Below are 27,253 nucleotides of genomic sequence, written 5' to 3'. Positions count from 1 at the left end.
GACTGCTGCTGCTACTACCACTGCTGAGGGGGAACTGGGGACGCCTGGCACGTCAACAGGGGGAACCACTGACACACACACACACACCTGTGACCCAAATGGAGCTGGGAGTGAGAGCGCCTGGCTGACTGCCCAGCGGCACTCTGGGCCAGTAAAAACCCTTGAGCCGACACAAGGAGAAGGAGGAGAGGAGGAAGAGAAGGAAGAGAGAGAAAGAGGAAGGAGAAAAAAGAGGGGGGCCCGTGCTTGCTACGTCGCTGCCGCCACTGAGGAAGAAAAGTAGGAGAGCACCAGGAAGGCAACGGCACATGGCCAAGCCCAGGCCCAACCCAAGCCTACTCCACGGTAGCTAAGACTCCAAGAGAGTAGGCCAGGGCCCAGAGGGAGGCCGCGCAACAGAGGAGACCACAGAATATATTATTTCTTTTTTAAAAAAATAAAGAAAAGTTTTTAATAACTATTTTTTTCTCTTTTCAAAAAAAAAAAGTGCCCCCAGATTCTTTGAAAAAAGTCTGGTAATCTTAGGATAGCGCAACCAGTTTGGTCATGTTTATTCAGGAAGCGCTGCAGCAATGTTGCAGAATGGAACACGAGAGGTGGAGGGCAGAGAATTTTTGTGGTGCACAGGGCGCCGCTGAAATTTGAGAGCCCAAAGTCTACCATTGGTGGGGGTAAGCGGATAGCTGAGACAGCCTGGCGCTGACCCAGGCCTGAAGCGCCCATTTCTGCCCATCCATCTCATAATGAACTGGTTCACACGGTTGTTTCCATACTTAAGGTTGCAAACCTAACCATGTTTATTCAATAAAGTAAAAGTAAAGGTAAAGGTACCCCTGCCCGTACGGGCCAGTCTTGACAGACTCTGGGGTTGTGCGCCCATCTCACTTAAGAGGCCAGGGGCCAGCGCTGTCCAGAAACACTTCCGGGTCACGTGGCCAGCGTGACAAAGCTGCATCTGGCGAGCCAGAGCCGCACATGGAAATGCCGTTTACCTTCCCGCTGGTAAGCGGTCCCTATTTATCTACTTGCATCCGGAGGTGCTTTCGAACTGCTAGGTTGGCAGGCGCTGGGACCGAGCAGCGGGAGCGCACCCCGCCGCAGGGATTCGAACCACCGACCTTTTGATCGGCAAGTCCTAGGCGCTGAGGCTTTAGCCCACAGCGCCACCTGCGTCCCTGTTTATTCAATAAGCTCTGCTGAATTCAGTGGAGCTTATTCCCACTTGGAGACAATCAGTCAGGTTGTTTATCCACAAGACTGACCAGAGGAGAAATGACCTCTGGGAACAGTGCAGACAGAGGAAACACCATGGTACACCTTTTAAGTTAGTCATGACTACAAGTTTCATTGATTTCAACCTACTCTGTGCATGACTGTGTCTGGATTAAATGATGCACAATGAGGAATCTGTGTGGGAAATGTCTGGCATAAACAGGGATTTCCATGAATACAACTACCATTCTTGTTCCGATTTATTTAATTCTCCGGCTCGTGAGAATTGTCCCTGAGAAACAATGGTGGTATCTGTGGTTCATATGAGACATTCTCTATCTACAGGGACAAAACTGGCAACATAGACCAGCCCTAATAGTTTCGTGGGAAGATACCACCCACGTTTTTGATAAGGAGTTAGATTCACTGGCTTGTTATGTTTTCCTACTATTCTGTGGTTTTATGACCATACAGGCTATTTGCACATGTGGATTTTTTTTTAAAGAGGCATTCCATCTAATCCTACCTTGGAAAACTAATCTTTGGATGCCTTTTCTCTTTTTATTGTCAACTCCTTACACCTGCGAAAAGGAGATCTTGCCGATATAAGGAGAAAACTCTGCTATATTTAAATTATGTTGCCTTCCTTTGAATTTGTGCAGTTACACAGCACTTGAGCTGGGAGGTGGGGGAGTTAACTACAGGCATGTCTCTCCGACAAATTTAAACAAGCGCTTAACTGTTTCAGTTCCCAGCTAAGAAATCATGGAAATTCTAGTTCAATTAAGGAGCTATCAAATGCCTTAAATCTCTTACAAAACCAACATTTGCAAAGTTGGGTGGGGTAAGGAAACATTAGAAGTCACACTGTTAAAACCAAAAACCAAAACCAGATTAAGCCTACAATGCATGTAGATGTGCAGCTCAATGACAAGACTCACCCCTTGGCATGTCCATTAGATGTACGGTTCACTTTGATGAAATCATCAAGATCTTGGTGTCTTAAAGAGGAAAGAAACACAAAGGAAGGTTATGGTCAATGTACCGGACCTTTTAGGTAGTGATGGGACCAAGGAGGAAGGAGAGGAACCACCACAGGTCCCTTGCATCACATTCAAAACTTTAGGACCTAAATGCCATGGATTCAACCACAGCCACCTGACACCAGCGCAACTTTGCATGAGTAAGAAAGCGCAACAGAAGGGGACCGATAGTGATTTCTCAGAAAATGCCCTGTCCCACTTGGCCTTGCATAATCTTCAACTTTGCTTCTTGCAGTGCAAGCCTCCCTTAGAATTAGACTGCCCCACAAACCATGGACTTGCTTTGAACCACAGACTTGAAAGAAGAGTTTGTATGACAGGGGCAGGGAGATTTATATGAATGTAGTATTGATCCAATGGCTTTCCAGGGTCTGGAATATATGCCAGAGGGTCCTGCTTCTCTTGGACCTCCTCTGAGGAGACTTCAGGTTCAACGTCTAGATGGGACTGGGCAATTACTAACCTCAGCATGTTACAGATTCTGGGAGCAGATTGGCAGGGTAGGGGGAGAATTGTTGGAAGAGAATTTCATAGCATTGGATCATTCCTCCTTTGCTTGGAATCCAGTGTTTCCCTTCTAATTGATTAAACTGCTTTATGAAATCGTTCTTGGCATCTATCCCGTGCCCTCTCCACAGCTTCAACTTCGGAAATAAATTAAGTGGTAAAGAAACTTCCAAGACTTACCCTTTATCACCTTTATCGCTTTTAGTTTTGACTTTGATGAGATTGTCCAGCTCTTGACTTCTTCAAACAAAATCAGTGGGAACAAGTACAGAGATATTTCATTTCTTAAAGATGATTTTGACATCAAAACTAAATAAACCACACAGAATATCTTACAGCTGGAGTATATCCATGGCAATTTATAATTAAGATAGATTTGATTTTAGACAACAACAACAAAAAAGTCTCTCAGCTGGAATCTTTTGCTTCATACTGTCCTGCATAAATAAATACTATGTCTTGTTTCTTAATAGACTATTTATCACATTTGTATCTCGCCCTTCCTCCACAGAATTTGAGACAACAGGGTCCTCAACTTCTACAGGTCTGATGACATCCAACTTTAAGACTAGGGCAATGGCATTTCACTAAGGGTGATCCAAGATGGGGTGATGGATTTACTGTGTCAAGGGATGGCTGGAGTCCAATTCTCACATACCACCTATGCGTCCTTTGAAGGTTGGAGATTGCATGTCAACTCATTCCCAGCAGCTAGCTTAACAACTATACCCCACTCCCAGGTGAGCATTGTAGGTGCTCACAGATGGTCAAGGTAATTAGCTCTCTTGGACATCCTTTCCACTCAGGTACCCCAGGAGGTAGCTCTTCTGTCAGCAGATGGGCTGCCAGTTCCTCCCTGACCATGTGTACCAAAATTCATGTAGCCTGATTAAACCAATTTTTCTAGGTTTGCATGAAAGAGATGCCTTCTGCCATTCCGAACCCTGACCTTCAGCTTTGCCTCAGTCAGCACCCCAGGTATTTACATGGTGACCCTAGGGTTTTTCATGTTTGCACTTAGATGGCCAGCTGATTGGGTCTTCCTCTTTGTCCTGAGCCCACAAGTCTCGGAGGATTCACACTGCCTTGCCTAGAGTCTCGTGGTTTGCTAATAAACTACCAGAGGAGCCATCTGGAAGCCTTTCTGGACACTCTGCAGGACCAGGTCTTATTGCTGGAGGAGAAAACTTAGAAGCTGTACTGGAAAACAAGCAAACTTAGTGTCCTTCATTGTTTCGATGTCATGGACTAAGCACATGAGCTGGGCCTTATGATTCCATCCATTATTACCTTTCTTGCTCTCATTCCCATGCCTTCCCTGCTATGGTCACAATCCATGCCCTCTCCATCGCTTTATTGAAGCCATAGAGCCTTTCAAGACTTACCCCTGGTTACTCTTATTGCCTTTGGTTTTGACATCAATGAGATCATCCAGTTCTTGGCCTCTTCAGAGATTAAGCAAAATCAGTGGAAGAAAGTACAGAGATATTTCAATAGTCAGCTAGAATTTGACATTCAAAGCAAATAAACCACATGAGATGAGACTAAGCCTTCTGCTTCATGCTGTCCTGTATAAATAAGCACTGTGCATCATGCCATGTTAGCATATTTACTATTATCTGTAGCCCAGCTTCCCTCCACAGAGCTCAGGGCAGCATATACAGGCTCTTTTCTTAACAACAGCCCTGTAAGATGGTGAGATATTCACTGAGTCCAATCAGTGAGCTGCCTAGCAAACTGGGAATTTGAACCCTGGTTCCTTGAACTCACGTCTCCCTACTTCATGTTCACGTTCCACAGTCTGCACAGCGTGGAACAACTAGGCTGAACACAACTTCAAACATCACTCTTTAATATCACACATCCTTCTTGCTGGCTTTTGAAGTCACAGACTGTCAAACAAATAAACAAAGACTTCTCAGGTAGTCCCTAGTGGGCTGTTATACATGGCCTGTGAGCTGCATTTAGCTTGACGGGTCAGACATTGTACAGGCCTGTTCTGACCCAGTTGCCACTGACAGTTGTAAATAAAATGCATCCTATCCTCCTTCAAAGGAGCTCAGAACATCAAACATGGTTATCCCACTTTATCCTCAGAACAAGCCTACATGAGGTGCTTAGGATGTAGTTCACACAGTTAGCTCTCATTCTGAAAATGACAGATCAAACACAATAGGGCCTACCTCCCAGCTCTCTCTTTTGTCATGGTTTTGTTAGCATCTGATTCACTGGGTTTTGCTGGGGCTATCTGCCTAAAAAACAGAGAAAATGGGTTCATCTAAATAAGTTGTGTTGTGCATGTTCAATTATTCAGCTTGCCCAGATTAAGGAGAGAAACCAAAATGATATTCCAGGGAAGTTAGAAAGATTCATCTTGACATAATTCATACTCTGACAATACAGTACAAAGTCTAGCAACTGCTTGGATATGTGCAGCACAAATGTCTCACTCTGAGAGTTGCTAGTTGTCTAGTGGTTCTCGCAGTGCAGTAAGTTTGGACTGTGCAGTGAAGCTTGGATATCAAAGGAATAGCTAAAAGAAGTTATTGTTGTGATGTAACCAGGTCAAAATGAAGTGATTATGAGAGAACTGAATAGCATCTTCTTCTGCAGGTATCTATTATAATAATCCACCATAGCGTCTACGGAAATGCTAAGAAGCATTTATCACAAGTTAAACACACACATTATTATTTATTATTATTAAATTTGTATACCACCTTCAGCTCTCAGAGTGCTTCACAGGATAAAATCAGAATATAAAATAACAAAATACATAATCAAAATAAAAACAAGAACAACCCAAGAACCTCTAATAGGGACCAGAAAGGAATGCAAAAACTACAAGTGATCCCTGCCATTCTCACATGCCTGTCTTGCAGTATTATTTATATAACTACTTATAAGAGTTAACCCAAAAGCTAATACTTTGAAAGAGGAGGTTGCATCATTGGGTGTTGTGTCTCAAGAGAATATTTTTAGAAAAGGCATTGTAAGGGGCAGATCAGGCTGCTCTCTCCGAGATAAGGCTATACTGAGTTCTGATCAAACCAGGTCAGTAGCAAACATCTAAATGAGATATTGCCAGGTTTGTTTGGTGGGTTCAAGGAGATGTTAGATATAAAACGAAACATTTTCCCCAAACTCTTTTGACAAAGACTGCATAAGCAATGCAAATTGCACTCTCAAGCTACTTCATGGAAAAGCACTTTGAGACATTTAATATAATGAGATGGATTCAACTAAGTAGTCCCATGCCTGCCAGAAGAAACCTACACAAGCACAATAAAGCTTCCCTCCCTCCTCCATGAAACTGGCTCTGGGGTTGTCAGAAGAGCCCCCCCCCCCCGAACAGCACACAGGGGGAGAAGAGAGCAGATCATTCCATCAAGCAAGAAGAATCTGCTTAGCGCTACATTGAACCCCACCCATTAGGAACGGGCAGAAGCAGGGGAGACAAAAATGTAGAGATGTTCAGTGTTTAGTTTCATACAGTGAGGAAATAACACACAAAAAACAGCCAGGCTTCTATAGAACTCTAAATGTAAACAAGGGCCTGTGTAAATAAATTTGTGCAATATGTGTTGTGATCTGCCCACCATTAAAAAGCATTATGTGGGTTGCATGAACAGGGTTTGTGTAGACCATGGGTAGGCAAACTAAGGCCTGGGGGCTGGATGCTGCCAAATTGCCTTATTAATCCGGCCCGCAGATGTTCTAGGAATCAGCGTGTATTTACATGAGTAGAATGTGTCCTTTTATTTAAAATGCATCTCTGGGGTATTTGTGGGGCATAGGAATTCGTTCATTTTTTTCTTCAAAATATAGTCCGGCCCCCCACAAGGTCTGAGGGACAGTGGACTGACCCCCTGCTGAAATCGTTTGCTGACCCCTGTAGACTCTACACTGTATATAGCATTTGCACAGAAAGGCTGAGTTCCCATAAAAGTTTAGAAGGGTGAGAGACAGTCTAGAGCTCAAGACTTGCTTTGTCACCTTGTAACATGTATGACCCCTTTGCATTAGAACTATGTGTCAATCGGCTCAATGACTGAAACATCTAGTGATGATCTCAAACCGCAAGCAAGATCAGATTTTCCATGGAGGCCATTTACCATTTCTGCAGGATGAATCACTAAGTGATATATGTGAATGTGCACTCCAGCCATCACAACATCTAACCCAGCCAACTCAGGATGAAACACTGCCACTTTCCAGGCTTTTCTGATTTGTCCAATAAATCAATGCCCCTCTTTTCCTCGTGGATAAAACTTAATGCTGATTGAGTTGGCTACAAGTCAGATCCCCATCCAAGAATATTTAAGATGCCAAGAATATTTAAATAGGATTTCAGACACAGGAACATCTCACAGGAGTCCAATGGCTAAGAGAACTAACAGTAAGTGCTTAGGATATGAACAGTTGCAGCCGCATGTCAAAATTATGATATTACACTGGAATTTCAGGAACAAATCCCCATCATCTACAGATATGATAGATGAACATTTGAGATTTTCACACCAGTATCATTAGAGCAGGAAGTACATGAACCATGGTTACAAAATGTGGTTTAGGGGAGAGGCATGTTTACTTTCAAAACCACCAGTGTACTCAAATACTGCTAGCTTTGATAGGACCCCTGACCATTAGGTCCAGTCGTGACCGACTCTGGGGTTGAGGCGCTCATCTCGCTTTATTGGCCGAGGGAACCGTTGTACAGCTTCTGGGTCATGTGGCCAGCATGACTAAGCCGCTTCTGGCGAACCAGAGCAGCGCACGGAAACGCCTTTTACCTTCCCACCAGAGCGGTACTTATTTATCTACTTGCACTTTGACGGGCTTTCAAACTGCTAGGTTGGCAGGAGCAGGGACCGAGCAACAGGAGCTCACCCCGTTGCGGGGATTTGAACCACCAACCTTCTGATCAGCAAGTCCTAGGCTCTGTGATTTAACCCACAGCGCCACCTGGACCTAGTGCAGCACCCTATACATATCTCCTCAGAAGGAATTCTCATTAGGTTCAATTGGATTCACTCCCAGCAGGTAAGAATAAAACATATTTACCATGGAGCAAGCACCAATGGGGACAGGATGATAACCTGCAGCACATTTGTCTCCCAACGCTACTGCCAGGGCTTTGAAAAAATGAAGAACCTGAAATGAAGAACATGGGCAGATCCTTTCCTCTTCCTGCATGTTCCTTTTATAGATAACAACAACCCAATTCCAAACATCTAGTGTCACCGGCCACAATAAATATTCAACCTGACCCACGCACCTTTGCACCTGCTGAGCTTATGTCTGCAAACACAAGGCTGTCCAATTTACTTCAACATGACCACACAACTTCCCTGATGCTGCAGTTAGCCCATACCAAGTGCCAGACATTTTGTATGGAGGAATTAGCTTAAGCTATAAAAGAACCGGCAATAACTATCTATTCCTGTGCGGGAGTTGGCAGTGAAAAGGGTAATCGGTCATAATAGAAATCTGTGGCCTCAGCAAAAGAGGATTGCCTTCGAACACGGTGTCAAGAGTGCATCGGTAATGTCTGGATTTGATAGGCCAGGGCTATTTGTGTCCAGGACGGCCCTCACTCACAGGGCAATTTGTAAGCTAGCCAGCAAATGAGGCTGATACAGGAATAGCATTTGTTCCGATTCAGGCCGTCATTTTCATCTCTGCCAAGACATTGACCAGACAGTGCCAGGCTGATTTAAATTCACCTCACTGAAAGCTGGACCACAAAGAGTTGCCAAGAATTAAGAAACTAAAGAGCACTGTAGCAAACCATGAGAGCACATTTACAGCCTGCCAAAAATACCCCGAGCTGCTGAGTACAGTAATTTTCAGAATTAAACGGTGGGGAAGAAGCTGTCTTTCAGGATGTTTTGAGAAGTAGCATGAGCAAACAATTACTGGGAAAGGAACGCCAACTTGCTCAGTTATGCTTTCAGAATAAACATAGCCTTCTATGCTCTCTATTGACTTCACAACTATAAAAAGCACACATCTGAGTACTCCGCAGCAATTCCATAAAACGTAAAACAATTAGATTATTCATACAGAGAAGTCCTTAAAGATGGAACATTTGGCTGCAAAGGTGAACCAGGTGGCATGCTGGCTTCAAGTTAATTCAAAGAACTATTTTCCCTTGCGTTAGAATGCAACCCACAGGCCAAGAACCATTTATTTGCAGGATCAAAAGGCAGGGAGGGAGTCATAGGAACAAAGGAAGCTGCCATATACTGAGTCAGAACATTTGCCCATCTTGCTCAGTGCTGAATACACTAACTGGCTTGAAAACAGTACTGCATGTTTCCCTCCACTGCTCCAAATTACACACAGCACCATTTCCCTAAGAGCTTGCATCATTGGATCCTACTTCGCTCTGCCCAGCCTGATAATTTTCCCTAGCGTTCATCTTGTCGGATGAATAGGATAGGTAGGCTGGTGTTTTTCAGCTGGGATGGAATCTATCTTTGATAGCAGGTTCAGATTGATAACCAAAGTATTTCCATAAATACTGCAGGTTATCAGAGGGACAACAGACCTATGTAACAATCAGGTTGTGCAAATCATTCATTGGTGCTGGTGTGAGCGAAAGGAAGGTAGAGTTAGTATTAATTTCACAGAAAGGACAAAACTTCAGCTTTTGCATTTCCCCCCGTGCAAATGGATAATACATTTTCAACATCTCCTTCACATCTCTTCTAACATTACTACACTAAGTTGGGTTTTAATAAAAAAAACCCTTTAAAATAAGTAAATGAACTTAGTGGGTTTAAAGCAAAACAAAAAGAAGTTGTTGTTTTGACAACAATTAATATGGATGCATCTTTCTGGTGTCATCAGTTGGATTTTTGAGCCCCACCTTCCCAGGTGTCAGATTTGCTCCCCTCCCCCGCTGCCTGGGGGCCAAATTCAAGGATGTTGCACCAGAATCATATCTCCCAATTAAGCTTCTCAAGCTGCTTATGGTTTAGATACTGACACAAAATAGCCATATAGCACGGTTACTATAGCAACTTGTAGCTCAGTCAAATACTGTTACCGCAGCTCTCTACCAATGGTGAAACCGGAGCAGAAGGCTTGATATGCTAATAAAAACCACAGAGGAGAGTGAATATGAAATGAGTGAGGAAGGGGATTAGGAAAAGGCTTGAACAAGCCTTTGTAAGTGGGTAGTGACAGCAGCTTTTCCTAGTTAATTTGCCGATGTTTTGTTCTCTAAGATCTCCAGATCTGACAGCAGAAATCTTTAATCAACATATTGTTTCCTTCCTGGAAATATTTCATGACTCAAACTCTTTCAAGAGGGGAGATCCCATTGTATTCCAGTACGTGCCGTGGGATTTATTAAAGACGTCTGGCTATGCACTTTAGACTAGGAATGCACACAACGAGGCCAGAAATAATCTCTAAGATGTGACCCAAGTAAATTAAGACTAGAGTTGCTAGGTTGGAACCCAGAGATTACCACTGTCAACAGACTTTAAGTCTGACGCTGGGATAAGCAGTCAGTTGAATGTTTTCCTCAGACACAGTTGTTTTTGGTCAGATGCTTTCACAGTATAAATCAGCCTCGGCCAACCTGGTATCTTGTAGCATATTGTTGGACTACAACTCCCATCATCCTTAATGATTGGCCATGCTGGCTGGGCTCATGGGAGTTGGAGTCCAACAACACCTAGAGAGCAGTGGATTGTGGAAAGATGGTATAAGTAAACTAAGTTGCATTGTGATGATATACTGGATCTGTATTTGCCAACTGTGTTTCAGCTGCCTCATATGTTCGTATGGTATTCTTTCTCTAAACATCATCTCTATCAATTTTGACTTTTTCTCTTTCAAAATGTCAATCTTAATGTCAATCTTCATACGTATCTACAGTTCTCTCTCTTGGCATCCCTCACCTTTCCTCAACTTCCTTACATTTCATGGCTAGTTTCTAAAAAGAAGCCAGAGCTCAGATCTGCTGGGAATCTGTTCTTGTCCATCTGGGCTGGGCTGTAGCTACTCTGGGCTGCTTTGTAAGAAAACACACGAATGTATATTGCAGCAAAACTGTGTATCGTTACATATATGAAGTGGATGGCTTTTCTACTGTGACGAACAAGCACTTCTGTGGCTTGTCTTTGCAGCACCAGGGCCAAAGTGAATACTATAACTTTACCATCAAAGCCGAATATTGAACTACAAATTACACCGAAAGAGGCAGAATCAAATCCCAAAGGTTCCTTCCAGGGAAAGCACCTTCAGAAGCAAACCACCCTCATGGGTGAAGTACTGGAGAAAGGGAAACTTCACCCTTTTTCCCACCACCACTCTCACACTGGAAATGTCCCCAATTGACCCCTTCCCACATGGTGTTCCAGCTGCATGTTTGCAAGGTATCCCCAGAACGTGAATTATAACTGGATAGGGTAAGAGTTATGCACTTTCCCCCTCCCACTGTTTTTCTTTTGCCAAACCCCCCTTCCAAAAGCTACATTGCCTAGAACAGGCATAGGCAAACTCAGCCCTCCAGATGTTTTGGGACTACAACTCCCATCACCCCTAGCTAACAGGACCAGTGGTCAGGGATGATGGGAGTCGTAGTCCCAAAACATCTGGAGGGCCGAGTTTGCCTGTGCCTGGCCTAGAAGAAGCAGAATAAGGTTTTGCTGCAATTTTCTTACATGACGTTTGCCCTGGATTTTGGGGGCACAGGTCACAGGGGATGTATAACACATTTCAAAGCTGTTGCTGCTACTTTCCTGGCTTACATCTCTGCCACTGAAATCAGCGGGGATTATAAGTGTTTTGCTTTGCACCCAATAGCAACCATCATTGGTTATCGTGTCATCACATAAAACACCAATCATTAATCACATCACTTTATGTTACCTAGTTCTGGCTGGATCGCTCACGGCAGCATTTGACTTTGGAGATGTAATTGGTTCCGATGAATAGATAGTCCTGCAGAATGAAAAGGACAATTCATTTTTTTTGCAGAACCTCACACTGAAGGGTGTGAGGAACCTGTGCTCCTCCAGATATTGTTGGGCTATAATTCCCACCAACCCATGCTGGTTGGGGCTGTAATATAATAATAATAATAATAATAATAATTATTATTATTATTATTATTATTATTATTATTATTAATCCCCTGCCCATCTGGCTGGGTTGCCCCAGCCACTCTGGCGGCTTCCAACAAAACACTAAAATACAATAACCTATTAAGGAGTTGGAATCCAACCACATCTGGAAGGCCAAAGCTTTTAGAGGAACACACACAAAAATGTCAACATGGTAATGGCAGTAAATGCTGTCCCAATCTCAAACATTGCTGCTGCTTTTGCTGTGATTTGCAATTTGATCAGTGAAGCCAAAAGATGACAAACAGAATCATTCAGCAACCACAGGCCCCCACAAGGTAGACCAGTCTTCTCAATACCCTTGCAAAGTAATGGTTGTCTTTCTTCTCTTTTCTCTTTCTTTCTTTCTTTCTTTGGATAACTATGAAATAAACTACAAATAACAGGTGCTGGCCTGTACACTATTTCCAAGTTTAAACTCTAAATACTAGAAACGAAAATACATACATCTTTGGTCCTCCTCCTTTGTTTGAAGTACCAGTAGCTGAAACTCTGAAGCAACAAACAAACAGACAGACAGACAGACAGAAAAACCTCTGGTTAGAAATCAAATATACTTTATGACTTCTATGATTATATAATGGATACTTTCCAAATTCCCTTTACAGGCAGGGAATTCCCTTTACGCCCTTTACAGTGGCGTAGCATGGGTTGTCAGCACCCAGGGCAAGGCAAGTAATTTGTGCCCCCTAACCCGTGGATTTGCGCCCCCTAACCCTAACCCCCAGATGTTGCGCCCGGTGCGGCCGGCCCCCCCTGCACCCCCCACGCTACGCCACTGGCAGGGATCACCACAATATGGAGTAATTCCAGGACTGAACTGAACAGCAATGGGAACCGTGATTTCTTCTTGTGGTGCAGTCAGTCAATAGATGCAACCCAGAAACTGATAACAAGGAAGCCCTACCTTTTCTACTATGGGGTTGTATCTCATACCATATGGTTGCAATGCACAGAAATTATGAGTCATATCTCTGACATCCCTCAGAAAATAAGTGTTTTTTTAATTGCATCCCTTGCTGATTGTCTGTGGAAGAATGTAAGCAAATTTAACAGAACGAAAATCTCAGGAATAAAACCCAAGCTTTGAGCGCTTTTAACACTCCTGTGGGGAGGAAATGGCATGCCTATAACATGGCCCTCTTGGTAGTTTGGTAGTTTCCACTCAGAAATTTGGGTGGGGGAGCCTGGGAAAGAGGATTCTCTGGGTCAGCCCCCTATATTGTGGGATTTCCTCCCCACAGAGGGAAGCAGAAGAACACACCTATTTACACTGGCCGTTGACACCTGAGATAGAGATTTTTAGGACCCACTACATTCTCTTCACTGTAGTTTGTGTTTAAATGATTTTAATATATATTTTTTAAAGTGCTGGAATCTTATGGTGAAAGCCGGGGGGAAAAGGAAGATAATGGAAATAATAGTAAAAGAAATTATATTTGAGGGTATCAGAAAGTAGATGCTACTTTTCTCCCTTTTGCCTGGTGGAGAATAAGTTCAGGGAATTTTTTTTCAGAGTTAGGGATGGCTGAAGTCCTATGGGTTATTTATAACATCTATTTACAAAGCAACAAGGGGAGATGGGATAGTATGAAAACAGTAGTCAGTTTATTAAGAAGAACAAGATTTCTATACCACCATTCACCCAAGGATCACGGGGCAGTTTTACAATATAAAAGCACAAAAAATATAACATAATAACAAACAAAAACAAGGCACCCCTATTTTAAAAGGCAATAGATTGTATTATTATATTGTGTAGACAGTGTTAGGCTCAAAGAGCCTCAGCATCCACCTAGCTTACAGTTTACAATATAAAAGCACAAAAAATATAACATAATAACAAACAAAAACAAGGCACCCCTATTTGAAAGGCAATAGATTGTATTTTTATATTGTGTAGACAGTGTTAGGCTCAAAGAGCCTCAGCATCCACCTAGCTTACAGGTAAGGAGGATCTGTGCACCTCTCCTTTGAATGACCTTACGTGATGAGCTTTCTCTTGTCTTGACTCACTCTCATTCAAGCCTTCTCTATTTGCACATATCATTAATGCTCAAAGTCATTCAAAGTCCATCTATTTCATAGGTGACATGGCAGCAAAGCCATGTTTGCCACCAAGTGTGCACTCAACGAGGGAATGAAAACCACTCAGTCTCCCTAAATATGCTTGAATGATCTACATGTTTGCAAACGAACATTTCATGAAATTTTAGAATTGAAGAGTTGGAAGGGACCGCAAGGGTCATCTAGTCCAACCCCCTGCAGGGCAGGAAAGTTTTGCCCTACATGGGGCTCGAATCTACATCTCTGAGATTAAGAGTCTCATGCTCTGACTGAAACTCATTCACACCTTACATTATTAGATAAAGGTAAAGGTAAAGGGACCCCTGACCATTAGGTCCAGTCGTGACCGACTCTGGGGTTGCGGCGCTCATCTCGCTTTATTGGCTGAGGGAGCCAGCATGCAGGTCATGTGGCCAGCATGACTAAGCCGCTTCTGGTGAACCAGAGCAGCGCATGGAAACGCCATTTACCTTCCCGTCGGAGTGGTACCTATTTATCTACTTGCACTTTGACATGCTTTTGAACTGCTAGGTTGGCAGGAGAAGGGACTGAGCAACGGGAGCTCACCCCATCATGGGAATTCGAACCGCCGACCTTCTGATCAGCAAGCCCTAGGCTCTGTGGTTTAACCCACAGCGCCACCTAGATGCACACACTTAAAAAATGAGACACATGAAAACGTAACATATGAAGAAGTCCCGCATTATGTTCTTTTAAAAAAGCATAATCCAATAAGCACTGTATACTTACGGTTTGTTATTGGTGGCTACAGCTGTAGTTGTATTTTGTGAGGCCCAGGAATGCCTGTGTGATGGAACAAAATTGCTGAATGAATTTGTGTGTTGAACATGCGTATTTAAAATATGTACCCTCAGAGAAAAGCACTGCTGCTTGTGTAGCTTTTTGAAGCACATGAATCTTATTTTGGGGCAGTTTGTAACCCTGTTTAAGTTACCAAATGTGTGGTCTTTTCTCTATGTCATGGGAAGAGAGAAACTTTGGAACTCACTTTAAAGGGCCTATTTTAAAGGTCCAGCAACCTATATTTCCACACTTAACTTTGCTGCATATATTTTTATTTTAAATCTCTGCTGGTGTTCTCTCACTAAAGGGTACCTGCCCCAAACTTGGATCTTGGCATCCAGGAATATTCTCTTCCTCCTTCCCTCTCTCTATATATCCCTGAACCAACAGAAAATGGGAGCACAGGTACATGTGAGTGCATTCAGACATTATTGCATCGTTTCTCCTTATTATAATGCTAGTGTTGTGATCCCAGACCTAATGTTCCTTTTACACTGCATTACCTATTGAATTGTGGAACAGGAACTTTTTGATCAATGTACCGCCATGACTCTGGGGTTGCAGCGCTCATCTTGCTTTATTGGCTGAGGGAGCCGGCGTACAGCTTCTAGGTCATGTGGCCAGCATGACTAAGCCACTTTCTGGCAAACCAGAACAGCACACGGAAACACCGTTTACCTTCCCGCCAGAGTGGTACCTATTTATCTACTTGCACTTTGACATGCTTCCAAACTGCTAGGTTGGCAGGAGCAGGGACCGAGCAACAGGAGCTCACCCCATCGCAGGGATTTGAACCGCCAACCTTCTGACTAGCAAGCTCTAGGCTCTGTGGTTTAACCCACAGTGCCACCCGCGCCATACTACATTTAAAATTGCAGGAAAGATCTGTATGCCCCAGTGAAATTAAAATGCAAAAGTCCCATGATTTTTGCAAATCATACAAACAAGTTTATTTTTCTGGAAGCGGAAAAACATGGAAATGAGCACTAAACTTCCATGAGAAGTTGAGTGAATGTGGTCTGTCCCTGGGCAGATGGTGAAGAGCTCAGTTTTTTCAATAGAGGGAGATATTTTACCATGCACTGCCAAGGTTTACAAGAATTATTCTGCTGATGTGCAGGAAAATGTTTACCCACGCTGAAAAACCATGACATGGCTATGTGGTGAAGAAACCACAACACCTCAAGTCCACACACCAGCAATTCACATTGAAGATCACTTTACTTTCAAGGTTGTGTTTCTCTGTGTGCATTCTTGCAAGCTAAAATATTCTTTTCAGGTAGCATGGATGTCATACATTGTGGCAGAGCACTTCCTTTTCATGCATACAGTGAGTCTCAGGTCCAGTCATATGCATCTGCAGCTAAAAGGTCTCCAATAGCAGGACTGGGAAAGACCCCAGGATCCTGCAGAGCAACTTACAGTCAAAGGAGAAAGTGTTTGCCTAGATGAGCCATTGGACTGACTCCATGTAAGGCAGCTCCTTATATCTGTCCATAAGGGTGTATTACACATTGAGTCAACGTCATGATAGCATTCAAAACCAGCCAAACCAAAGCCCAAACCACTTTACACCACAGTCATAAACATTTCTACTCAACTTTTCAATAAGGTTACTCCCAAGTAAATGCACAGAGGTTTAAAATTCCAGCGTCTAATTGATTTCAATGGGAAAGGAAAACATGAACTCTCTTGAAATCACACATAACCGTCAGCCAAATCATGGCTTAGCAAAGATAATAGCTTTTGCTGCCAACATGCTAATTTGGCCAAACCATTGTTTGGCTTCATATTACCCAGACTTGTGGTTTAGAATCCCCAAATAAACCATGAGTAGTAAAAACAAACCTTGGTTACAGCTTGTGGTTTGTTTAGAGTGAGATAAACCATGAGCCCAGGTTTGGACATAATGCTAAGACAAACCATAGTTTAACTCCAGGCAGCACAACCAGGGGAGGAGTATAGCAGCTGTTGTCTTCATTCCAGGAATCTGCAAGCTGACTTGTTGGCACCCAGCTATGGTTTGGCTTAGCTGCACACGCAGTCTGGGTTACTAGGGCTTAACTTTGCCTGGATCTTACTCAAGATATGGATTTTATTTAATTTGACATTTTTATCCCACAGTGTTTAGCTACCCAGAGGCTCTCATCATGGCAGCCAAGCTTAGAATATTTCAGGATGCAATTCTGAAAAGAATTAATAGGAAGTAAGCTTCCATGAATATAATGGGTCTTTCTTTTGAGCAAGGATGCATAGGATTAATTACACTGTCGCAGATTTTTTCAAGTTTGTATCTAAAATTAGAACAATGATGTAGGCTAGATATTCCTCAAAAACTCAACCAAAGCTGTCAACATAACAACCAAAGAGAAATTCTTTTGAAGCATTTCCTAACATTTGAGAGCTGAACATGACTTGGATAAAATTCAAATTCTCACCTTTTGTGTTGTTCATCATCTATGGTGACCTTCTGACTGGAGACTGGGGGAGGCATCCATGACTGCCTAATAATGTGCAACCATATAGTTCATTTTACAAGTCTTTTGTATTTGGACCCAAAGTCTAAGAAGTTTATGCTGCCTGTTATCAACTTAAATCCCATTGTTTAAATCCTAATTAAAATTAAGCACTCAACTGTGGCTTGATCTTGCTTATAGTGATGTTCATTAATACGAACTGCAAAGCTGTCACTGTATAATTCCGCATTTTTGTCTCCCACTGAGAATTGCTGGGAATAAATTTATTTTTTGATGTGTCTAATGTTTCCTATCTCAGGAATAAGGCTGCCACTTCTCTTAAGAACAGAGGAAAGCCAATAGCTATTGCTTGTTTGTGTATGCAGAGATTCCTAGAAAGACTTTCCCATCTTTTGCTTGCAGAAGATTTTAGGTTCAATCCTGGCTAACTTCAGATGGCAAGAGTGGGAAAGAACATACCGTCGTTATAATTTTCCTGCAAATGGAAGCAGCTGCTAATCATATTCTCACCTCCAGGGAAAAAAAACACCACCTTTCAAACTATTAAATACCTAAAAGACTATCTACCCTATGCCTGTCATATGAAAAAAAAAAAGTGTTACTAACTCAAATCAGCCTGGAACTATCCTTGGCAGTAACAGGGTCCCATACTCTCCCATCCCCCATAAAAACATTTGCCAAGTATATAGTAGCATAGGGACCAACACTTATGAGTCATTACTACTTAGTCTCAATGAGGTTTCCTCAGGGTAAGTGCTCTTCAAATCCATCTTGGATTAATTGGAGTAATTATTAGAATCAATTTCTATATTAGATAGATAGCTTTTGTGAAAACGTTGATATCTACAGTAAAAATGAAGAAGGTCTTGAATACCTTTTCTTCTTCACAGGCGATGTGGCATTGCCAGTGTTGATAGATGCATCAAGCTCCTTCCTGGAAAAATTATCAACCAAAGTTTAAAGTTTTGTCGTTTCAGTTAACCATACTTAAGGATAACTTCTTTTTCAATGGTTAGAGACGACAAACTGTGTTTAATCAAAAACAGAAGCACTGTAAAGGTTGTTGTTGTTTTTCACTTTTTACTCCTCACATCTGCACTAAATGAGGAGAGGGGGTGGACTGCATGCTTGGACTTCTAACAATAAACCATTCGATCTGAATGAGGCCACTGTGGTTTGTGTACAAAGCACTGACAAAGTGACTCTTAGAATCAAGAGTTGTTGCTCTTACACAAGGTGTGATTCACCCTTAAGGCTTCCTCCATGACCAGCTCCAACGGTATATCAATAAATTCTGAAGATCTGTATCCTAGATCTACAGTAAAGTATGTGATCTGCTAGGTCCCACACCAGCACCAGTGGCTCCCAGGAAGGAAGGATTCCTATAGAGATCCACCCACTTGATTTGTACTAAACCTGAGGTGCACCCTAAACGGATGACTATGAAGCACGGCTTACACATACCTGCTACTTGGCTTGCCATCCAAGGTGGGAAGCTTATTTGCTTTGTCAGCATCACTGTTGCCAGGAATCCTAAAAAAAATAGCAAAACGAGCTTTCACCAACTGTAGAAATTAGCTTTTCTTAAAAAAAGAAAAAGATTGCCTGAATTAAAATGTCAACATCTAATATTTCCTAGCAAGGCAGAAAAAGCTTCCCGTAGCTTCGGCACACACTTCTACAGTGATAATGAGACCAGCATACTAGCTGACTCAATATAACGTTAGTGCTTATTAGTTTTAAAAAGTTTTTTGGCTTGCTGAAAGAGTATTTTAATTAAGTCTTAGAAAACCAATGAATTATTAAATGTCCAGAGATTATTACACGCTCTTTTTTAAACGAGTAGTGAAAAACAGCAAATCCTTTGAGAAGCCCCTTAATAAAGAACTAAAATGCATCTTCAGTCAAAACAGCTCATTGTCACTCCCTATATATTGTTGCTCACCCCCCACCACCAAGTGTTTCCGGAGATCAATATGATTTGAAGTTGCCCATTGTGTATAATTCCTTGTGGAGCGCAGCCGTTGCATCAAACCAAGAAGGCCAGGGTAGCTGAGCTTACCATTGATTTCATTAAGCCATTAGATTTACATTAAAGAAAAAGCACATGCACTTTCCTGGCCTTTATGGATTTCAAGGTCACTGCTGGAAAACCTTTTCCTGACTTCCACTTAAATGGAAGGCTCCTGCTGTCGGAGCTGAATTAACCGTTTAAGGTAGCAATGCCATTTATATCTGCCACAAAGTGGTGCTTCTGAAGGATCTCATGCTGAAGAATGAGCAACATGGAGGCAATGCAACAGATCTGGGGACAGATTGCGGCTCACAAAACAATTGTTGTGCTACAAAAGCGTAATCTGAGTGAGCATTTCGCATCCTATGAACTTTGGAGCTATGAAGCTGGATTTTACTCAGCAAGGCCTTTTATTTGACTGTGATGCCCCAATATGGGTTTGAGGAATTTCAGAAACACAACTCCAGCGAAAGGGATGCATGCTGTTGTTATAATAATGTGGTAGACTGGGGGCAGTTATGATTCCTTGTACTTCTATACGTAGGCAATATCCCGTGGTTTTCTCTATGTCACTTCTTCCTACAGTTCTGTAAGGTAGAGGAGGTTGCTGCACCTAGCTGAGGAAACCTAGTTGATGTTTCATCATCAGCAAACACATGACCACATCTCTCCTGTGAGAAAATGCTTGCTGTGAAGACAGCAGGCTGGTTTTGAGGAGGAATGTCCTTAAGAAAAGTCCTGGGGGTTGTTACAAGACACACAGGAATCCCAAAGATCTCTGGAGTTCACAAAAGCTCTGTAATTTACTATCTTGCCCATTATCTAGTTATATTTGATGTGATGCGAGACACTGTGTAAGCAATCAACTAAAGGGCAATGTGAGCTGGTCTTTATAATATGATTTTTCTTTATCCAGGGTAGCATTCACTGCAGAAATTAGTGGTTGTCAATTAACTCACTCGATGTCTTATTATGATTATGACTAAATGCTGAAATTTCACTGTCTATAACGAACCAACCAAGGGTATCCAACACATTCAACTTTCTCTTTTCAAACAGACTTTTATTAAAAGCTGAGCTACATGTTACCACAGGGTCATCCCACTGAAGCAAAATGAGTCTATTGCCGCAGGTGACGGACATGGGAGAACAGCAACACGGTGTTTCCTGCTCCTCCCTCCCTCACGGCAAAATGGATCTCTGTGGAAATTATGTGAGGCTGATCTCCTCCAACCTGCCTCAGTCTGAGAACGGGCTTTGAGGAGGGGTCCATCTTCAGAGAAAGGCATGCCGGGCCTTGTTGTGGTAGCTAGAAGTTCTGCTGAGGTGAAAATCTAAAGTCAAAAGATGGCTCTCGCCCAGCAGAGTGCCTCACTCGGACGAAGGACCCTCTTGGCCCTTTTGCAGAGCAAGGCAGGGAGTACAGGAAGGCGAAGGGGAAGGGCAACAGTGGATGAGAGGAGGTGGCTCCTGTTACACACCTCAGGCAGAATGGCCCTGTGTTACAATAAGTATAGCGATATTACTAAAAAAGGCAGCCCCATGCCAGGTTCTTTGCTAATATGTACAGCCGTACTTCAGAAGTCAAACAGAATCCATTCCAGAAGTCCGTTCGACTTTCAAAGTGTTCAGAAACCAAAGCACGGCTTCCAAAGCCCTGTCAGACGTTCGGGTTCCAAGAACGTTCGCAAACCAGAACAGTCACTTCCAGGTTTGCGGCGTTCGGGCGCCAAACCGTTTGACTCTCAAGGCATTCGAGGTCCAAGGTACGACTGTATTATATACTGCTCTGTGTCTGGAGTATTTTACGATACTGTATATTTATTGTTATTATTAATATCATCATTAATTTATTAATTGGAGGGCCATAACAGCTTTGTGGGGAACCTAAGGGAGCAGTCAATATTTTTTCAAATTAATTTTAAAATTAAATTAATTAATAAATAAAATTGGGGGAGCCCCCCCCCAAAAATACATTTTAGCGTTATGACTCACAGTGGGGGACCCATAAGAACAGTCAATTTATGACAACTTTGGGGAAACTCACTTAGGGGGCCGTATGCAACCCACAGGTTAGCCACCTCTGCTGAATTAAAATTCACAAAGATTGAATTCCACTAGCATTGCTAGGTGGGAAAGTCCCATTCCAGGAGGAGAACAGATGTTAGGATCCAAGCCAAAGCATCTCTTAAGACAAGAATGGGAAACCTGTGGCTCTGCAGACCCTGCAGGACTCCAACTCCCATCAGCCTCAGCTAGCCAGGCCAACAGTCAGGGGTGATGGGAGTTGTAGCCAGAAACATCTGAAAGGCCACAGGTTGCCCTTCACTCTCTTAAGGCAGATATTCAATTTAATTATCAAATGTGTACCCCATCCTTCTTCAAAAGAGCTCTGGATACATAAAATGATATTTTATTCTTGTGAGATAGGTTAAGCTATGTGACAGCAACTTTGTAAAGGTAATTGATGAGTTTCATGGCTGAATGGGGAAGTCTGAATCCAGGTCTCATCTATCCACAACACTATTTGTTACACCAAACCACACCAAACCACAACACAGTTAAAACATCTGAATCACATTGTAAGTGTAGCAGGATTTTGTAGCCGTGTACAAAAGCCCGAGAGCATCCAAACTTTATAATACAAAACAATAAAGCCATCTATATAAAACTCTTACCTGTCTAAAGTTGTATCGGATCTATATCGGCTAAGCAAAGCTTTCTGATCATCATCTGTGCTCCTGACATTAAGAAAGATTAATTAATTATAGTAACTGAGGGACAGTAATGACTTTAAAGAAGATTTTCAGTCACCAAAGTATCCAAATTAGATCTGTCAGATGATTAACCTCGGCAATTTAACAAATGATCTTTTGAGATAAGAAATAAATTGAAATATTCCAATATCCCAGTTGAGGTGATCATTTCAAGATACTTAATAAATATTTCGATTCTCTTGACTAAATTGAACAAAAAAAAAGTTGAGAAATTATCTTCACACTTCCACAGAATCTAGTATCATGTGAATACATGGCAATATCCTCAATAGTCAATATCCTTTCACAGCTATCTAATTATGTTACCTATCTCTTCAAAAAATTGTTGGAGTTATCACATACTACAAATCCATTTTCCATCTTCTGTTCTCATTTTTAAAAGCAGTGGATGAGAGGAGGTAGCACATTTTTAACTTGAAATGTAGAATTCTGTCACTAATATACCAGTATGTAATTTGCAAGGGGAATATTGCATTGCAATCAAAGACATAGACTTTGCTCAACCAATAAAGCAAATTCTTCAGATGTTAGTCTCCAACTCCTATCTGTCCCAACCAGCATTGCCAATGATCAGGAATGATTGATGTGAGTTACAACAACACCTAGAAGATCTCAAGTTTCTCAGCCCTGCTGAGGTTATTAATGAGAACAAACAACCATAGCCTGCATATTTTTCCATAGTTGGGAAAAAGTGGAGGAAACTTATAGAAATTAATAGGCTACTGTACCTGTGTAAACCATCTTGTGATTTGTATTGATTAAGGACCACTCTGCCATAGTTTTCATCAGCGCTGCAATAAACCAAATATTTCATATTATTTTCATTTATATAGTGCCTATAAACTAATGATGCTGTCTGAAGGAAGTGTGTCAATGTAGGAAGAGGCTGACAAAGGGAAAATACTCAAGGGGCCATACACTTTTATACTGATTCTACTTCTAAATGTAGCATATATTGGTAATGTAATCAGATAAAAGCCCTGGGCAGCTGTTCAGATGCACCTCCTCATTTTTACACAACGATTTATGAACGAGTGTGGATCCTTTCTGGTCCATAAATTGCTATAAACCTTTCACCAAGACACACACACAACACACAGAAGCTACAGCATACACTCAGCTTTTATATAGCTATCCATATGATTTCTTGGAAGTTATAATTCTGAAGCTACAATGCACAAATCATGGAGCTATCGAGCTTTCTTGAGTTTCAAGTTATTAATGTAATACAAATAAATGAATTCTGTTGCCAGAGCACAAAAGATTGATTCTTATAATGGAGTTAAGGCCTTCGTCTTGAGTTAAATATGGAAGGACCCAATGCCAACATGTGTGGCAAAGTTCACATACTTTAATCATCAGGCTTTGTTTGCTGAACTTTTCCCTTGCTCTACAGATAACTCTTCTGCAAAATACTGTTTGATTCCTTTCAGCTCTCACCTTCTGGCTATTATAAACTAGATCAGGTATAGGCAAACTCGGCCCTCCAGATGTTTTGGGACTGCAGCTCCCATCATCCCTGATCACTGGTCCTGTTATCTTGGGATGGTGGGCGTTGTAGTCCCAAAACATCTGGAGGGCCGAGTTTGCCTATGCCTGAACTAGATGACCATACACCCTATTCTTCCATTATGAAAGCAAAACCAGTAATTTTTGAATTTTCAAAACTTGAGGGAACCCCTTCCAGTCAGATCTGTTGGTCAAAGGAGTTCTGCACATCTGCCCTATAACTCCTGCATCTACAATGTCCAGATTTGGAGTACATGGGTTAGTCTGTTTCCAGTCTCTGTTGGTTTTGCATGTGGTCATTTATAAATCCATTCCATCCCATTTTCACATTAATTTGCAAATTTGTGCTATCACAAAATACTCATTTAAATATGTATTATTTCAATCAATGCATTACAAAACATATACATGTGCAATCCCCCCCCCCCCTTTTTGGTAATTTTTTTTTGAGCTAAGAAACTTTGGAAAAGTGCAAAATCTGAAGGATAATTAGCTGCTAATCCATGTATTTGCCTGGGAGGTGCGAATTAGGTCGGTTTGCTTAAAAACGAGTATGGAACAAAATTCTGTTCCAGGTTTGAGAGACGACAAAGGTGATCATTTCAAGATATTTAATAAATATTTTGATTCTCTTGACTAAATTTAGCAGTTGCGTCAAAGGAGGAATTTCAGCAGTTGTTGATTATAATATTGTAGCTGTAGTCTATATGTGCAGAGCAGAGAATTCTGGGAAGTGTATACTGTCCATAGTCAGTTCATGCAAGGTACTGACCATGATATTTGGATCTCACCATTACACTATGTTTACAGAGAATGTGCTTTAGAATATGGGTAGTTGTGAGCTAGCCGTCTTTCAGGTAAGCTTGTTTGTCTGTACTGATCTTATCATTAAGGAATGCCCGGAGAATTTATGAGGCACCCCATAGTTTGAAATGCACAGAGTTAATAAAGATTAAATAAAGTAGAAAAAGGTATTTAAATATACCCTCCAGAAGAAACCAGAGGCCTTTCTCTTGGGCATGGTTGGCCAACTGGTGCGAAAAGAAGATAGAACTTTTTTTATGTACGCCACAACAGCAGCAAGAATACTCATCGCAAAGTATTGGAAAATACAAGATTTACCCACCCGGGAACAATGGCAGATGAAGCTGATGGACTATATGGAACTGGCTGAGATGACTGGCAGAATCCGAGACCAAGGAGAAGATTTGGTGGAAGAAGAGTGGAAGAAATTTAAAGTTTATCTTCAGAAATATTGTAAAATTAAGGAATGTTAGAAAGATGTTGGAGGGGAAAAAATTATGTGGTTTTAGCAGAAAGGATATAAAGGATTAAGTAAAAATGAATTGGTGAAAGAGAGAAGGTAAAATTATAATATGTTAAGATAAATTATTAGGATAAAAACAAAGTTGGAAGGATTTGCTGGAATATTTAATTGAATTAGAATACAAAAATGGGAGGCGTGAGGAAGTCAAGGAAATAAGTGAATGTAAATAAGTGAGTTAAAGGTTTGACTTGTTTTTTTTAATGTCTTTTTTCTGTTTTTTGATATGTATTGTTTTTTCTTTTTCTTCTTGATTGTTTTCTTTTCTTTTTCGTTTTGTAAACTTTAAAATCTTAATAAAAATTTATTTTTTTAAAAAAAATAAAGATTAAATAAAGTAAAAGTGGATGGCCAATTGGTGAAAGAGAGAATGGAAAATTACAGTATATTAAGATAAATTCTTAGGATAAAAATAAAGACAAAGGATTTGCTGAAATATCTATTTGAACTAGAAAACAAAGAGGGGAGGTGTGAGGCGGTCAAGGAAATAAGTCATAGAAAGAAAATTATGTAAAGGTTTAACTTGGTTTTTTTCTGTTTTGATTGTATGTATTTTCTAATTATTTTATCTGTTTTTGTTTTTTTGCTTTTTTATTTTTTGCATTTTTTTCTTGGAAATGTCTTGTTTTTTTGTATTGTGTTTTCTGTTTGTTTGTTTTTTTGTAATGTCTTAAAACCTGAATTAATATTATTCTAAAAAAATATATGAAATGCACAGAGTTAGACTCACTATTGGATATGCAATGGATTGGATGTAACGGATGTTGTCTGGACAAGGGAGACGTTACAGATGCATCCCAGACCTCTCCTACTTTTACTGTTTTGTTTTAAGTGTTAAGTGCCCTGCCACTTGGAGTGAAACTCTGACATCTGCATGCCTTGGCAATATGCTACATACTACTGTACAAGCTTTCTCTAAAGCATTTTTAATCTTTCTATCTCTTGTGCTACCTGTGTTTAATTTAAACATCTCCTGCAGTACTTTGATCTTATCCTTTGATCTGCAGCGCCTAGCCTTGGGAGAAGTCTTATTAAGATTACACGTAAAACCACAGAAACACAGACGCACACGCCTTAGTGGCCTGCCTTCCATCCCTTTTCTCTCTGAAGCTGATGGCTGCATCAAGGGCTGCAAGCACAGGCAAGACTCTCAGAAGAAGCAAACTGGCTGCCCAACTACTGTAGCAGCCAAATCCTTTCTGTGTCATTTAGCAAGAACTTGTTGGTCTGGGGCAGGGATGGGCAACCAGTGACCAACATTCAGGAAAAGTGAGGATTGCAGTCCAACAACATCTGGCAGGCCACAGGTTCCCCATTCTTGGTCTAGGACCAAGATTCAAAGATCCCATACAACCGAGGAAAAGGTGGGCTGGTAGACAAATTCATGGAGCATCAATCTAGTAGTGGTTATTAAACATGACTGATCATTCAGAGGCAGGATGTCATGGTCTGGTTGGAAGCAGAGGAATGGTGGGAGGCACTAGCTGGGGAAGATACTAGCCAAGGGAAGAAGGCTTCAGATTGGGGGTGGAACGATGGTGAATGATTAGAGGGAGAAGAGAGACTGGGAGGAGGAGATGTTGGAAGCTGAAGAGATAACAGGTTTTAGTGAGCAGGGAGAATCTGTGGCAGAGAGGAGTGCAGAAGCAGAAACAGGAGAGGAGGGAGGTCAAGAGGCAGAGATGAGTCAGGCTGGTGAAGAAGCCAGGGTGTCTCCCCCTCCTGCTGCGACAAGCTCCCCTCCTCCCTGGTCTCCCAGGACCAGGAGAGGCATGAAGTAGGAGCAAAGGCAGCCATGCAGGTGCAGTCTCAAATTGCTTGGGGAAAACCCTGGACAGGAGGTGACTTAGGCAGCTGTGGGAAAGCAGAGTCCTTCAGTTTCCACAACTGCCTCATAGTGGCAAGACCTACCAAGAAGAGTTGCTGTGCCTTTCAAGGACTACAAAACATGAAGTTTGTCCACAGCAAGCCTCTTGGCAGGCCACAATACCAAGCTGCTGGGCCAGGTTTGGATTAGCAGATCACAACAAGATAAAAGCCAAAATGTATGGTCCCCCCCCCTTACTTTTCCTCCTCAGGTCTTTTCTTTATCCAGCTGTTATCTTGTAACAGGGTCCTCTTCTTGTTGACCTCATTAATAACTTGTTGTCTACTCTTCATTGCAATGGAAGCATTCTTCGTATCTATTAGTGCACAGGCAAGAAAATTAGAAATTACATACCAAATGTAATTTTTGATCAAATATTTGCATTGTTCGCTTTGCAAATTTCACTGATGTGTGCTATAGTTTCTAATAAAACATCTACCTTAAAATAGTAATTAAGAGGAGGAGTGTGAGACTTGGAAAGTTCCCAGAGACACCTCAAAGCTGAAATC

The 27,253-nt window shown here is 41.7% G+C and overlaps 1 protein-coding gene and 1 long non-coding RNA gene across 7 annotated transcripts in view; both read right to left on the bottom strand.

Annotated features, from left to right (window-relative positions):
- The window catches only part of LOC310844127, a 249,647-nt gene that overhangs the window by 176,319 nt on the left and 46,075 nt on the right, over positions 1-27,253 (bottom strand). The window lies entirely within an intron of this gene.
- Positions 1-27,253, bottom strand: part of SCEL (sciellin) — a 54,651-nt gene that overhangs the window by 13,966 nt on the left and 13,432 nt on the right. For 4 of the 6 annotated variants that reach the window (XM_083737830.1, XM_083737833.1, XM_083737832.1 and 1 more), the window contains exons 3-15: positions 26,943-27,060; positions 22,773-22,835; positions 21,946-22,008; positions 18,718-18,786; positions 18,128-18,187; positions 17,215-17,280; positions 14,723-14,776; positions 12,353-12,397; positions 11,652-11,723; positions 4,946-5,014; positions 4,148-4,207; positions 2,943-3,002; positions 2,154-2,213 (exon numbers count right to left, since the gene is read on the bottom strand). In XM_083737830.1, the coding sequence (XP_083593956.1) occupies positions 2,154-2,213; positions 2,943-3,002; positions 4,148-4,207; positions 4,946-5,014; positions 11,652-11,723; positions 12,353-12,397; positions 14,723-14,776; positions 17,215-17,280; positions 18,128-18,187; positions 18,718-18,786; positions 21,946-22,008; positions 22,773-22,835; positions 26,943-27,060 (859 nt within the window). The remainder of the gene's footprint in view (positions 1-2,153; positions 2,214-2,942; positions 3,003-4,147; positions 4,208-4,945; positions 5,015-11,651; positions 11,724-12,352; positions 12,398-14,722; positions 14,777-17,214; positions 17,281-18,127; positions 18,188-18,717; positions 18,787-21,945; positions 22,009-22,772; positions 22,836-26,942; positions 27,061-27,253) is intronic. The other 2 variants (XM_083737831.1, XM_083737835.1) reach the window with 1 other exon arrangement.

The sequence above is a fragment of the Podarcis gaigeae genome (genome assembly GCF_964106915.1).
Source record: "Podarcis gaigeae genome assembly, chromosome: 4".
Lineage (NCBI taxonomy): Eukaryota > Metazoa > Chordata > Lepidosauria > Squamata > Lacertidae > Podarcis > Podarcis gaigeae.
The sequence above is the reverse complement of the archived record's forward strand: the minus strand, read 5'-3'. Positions and strand labels throughout refer to the sequence as shown.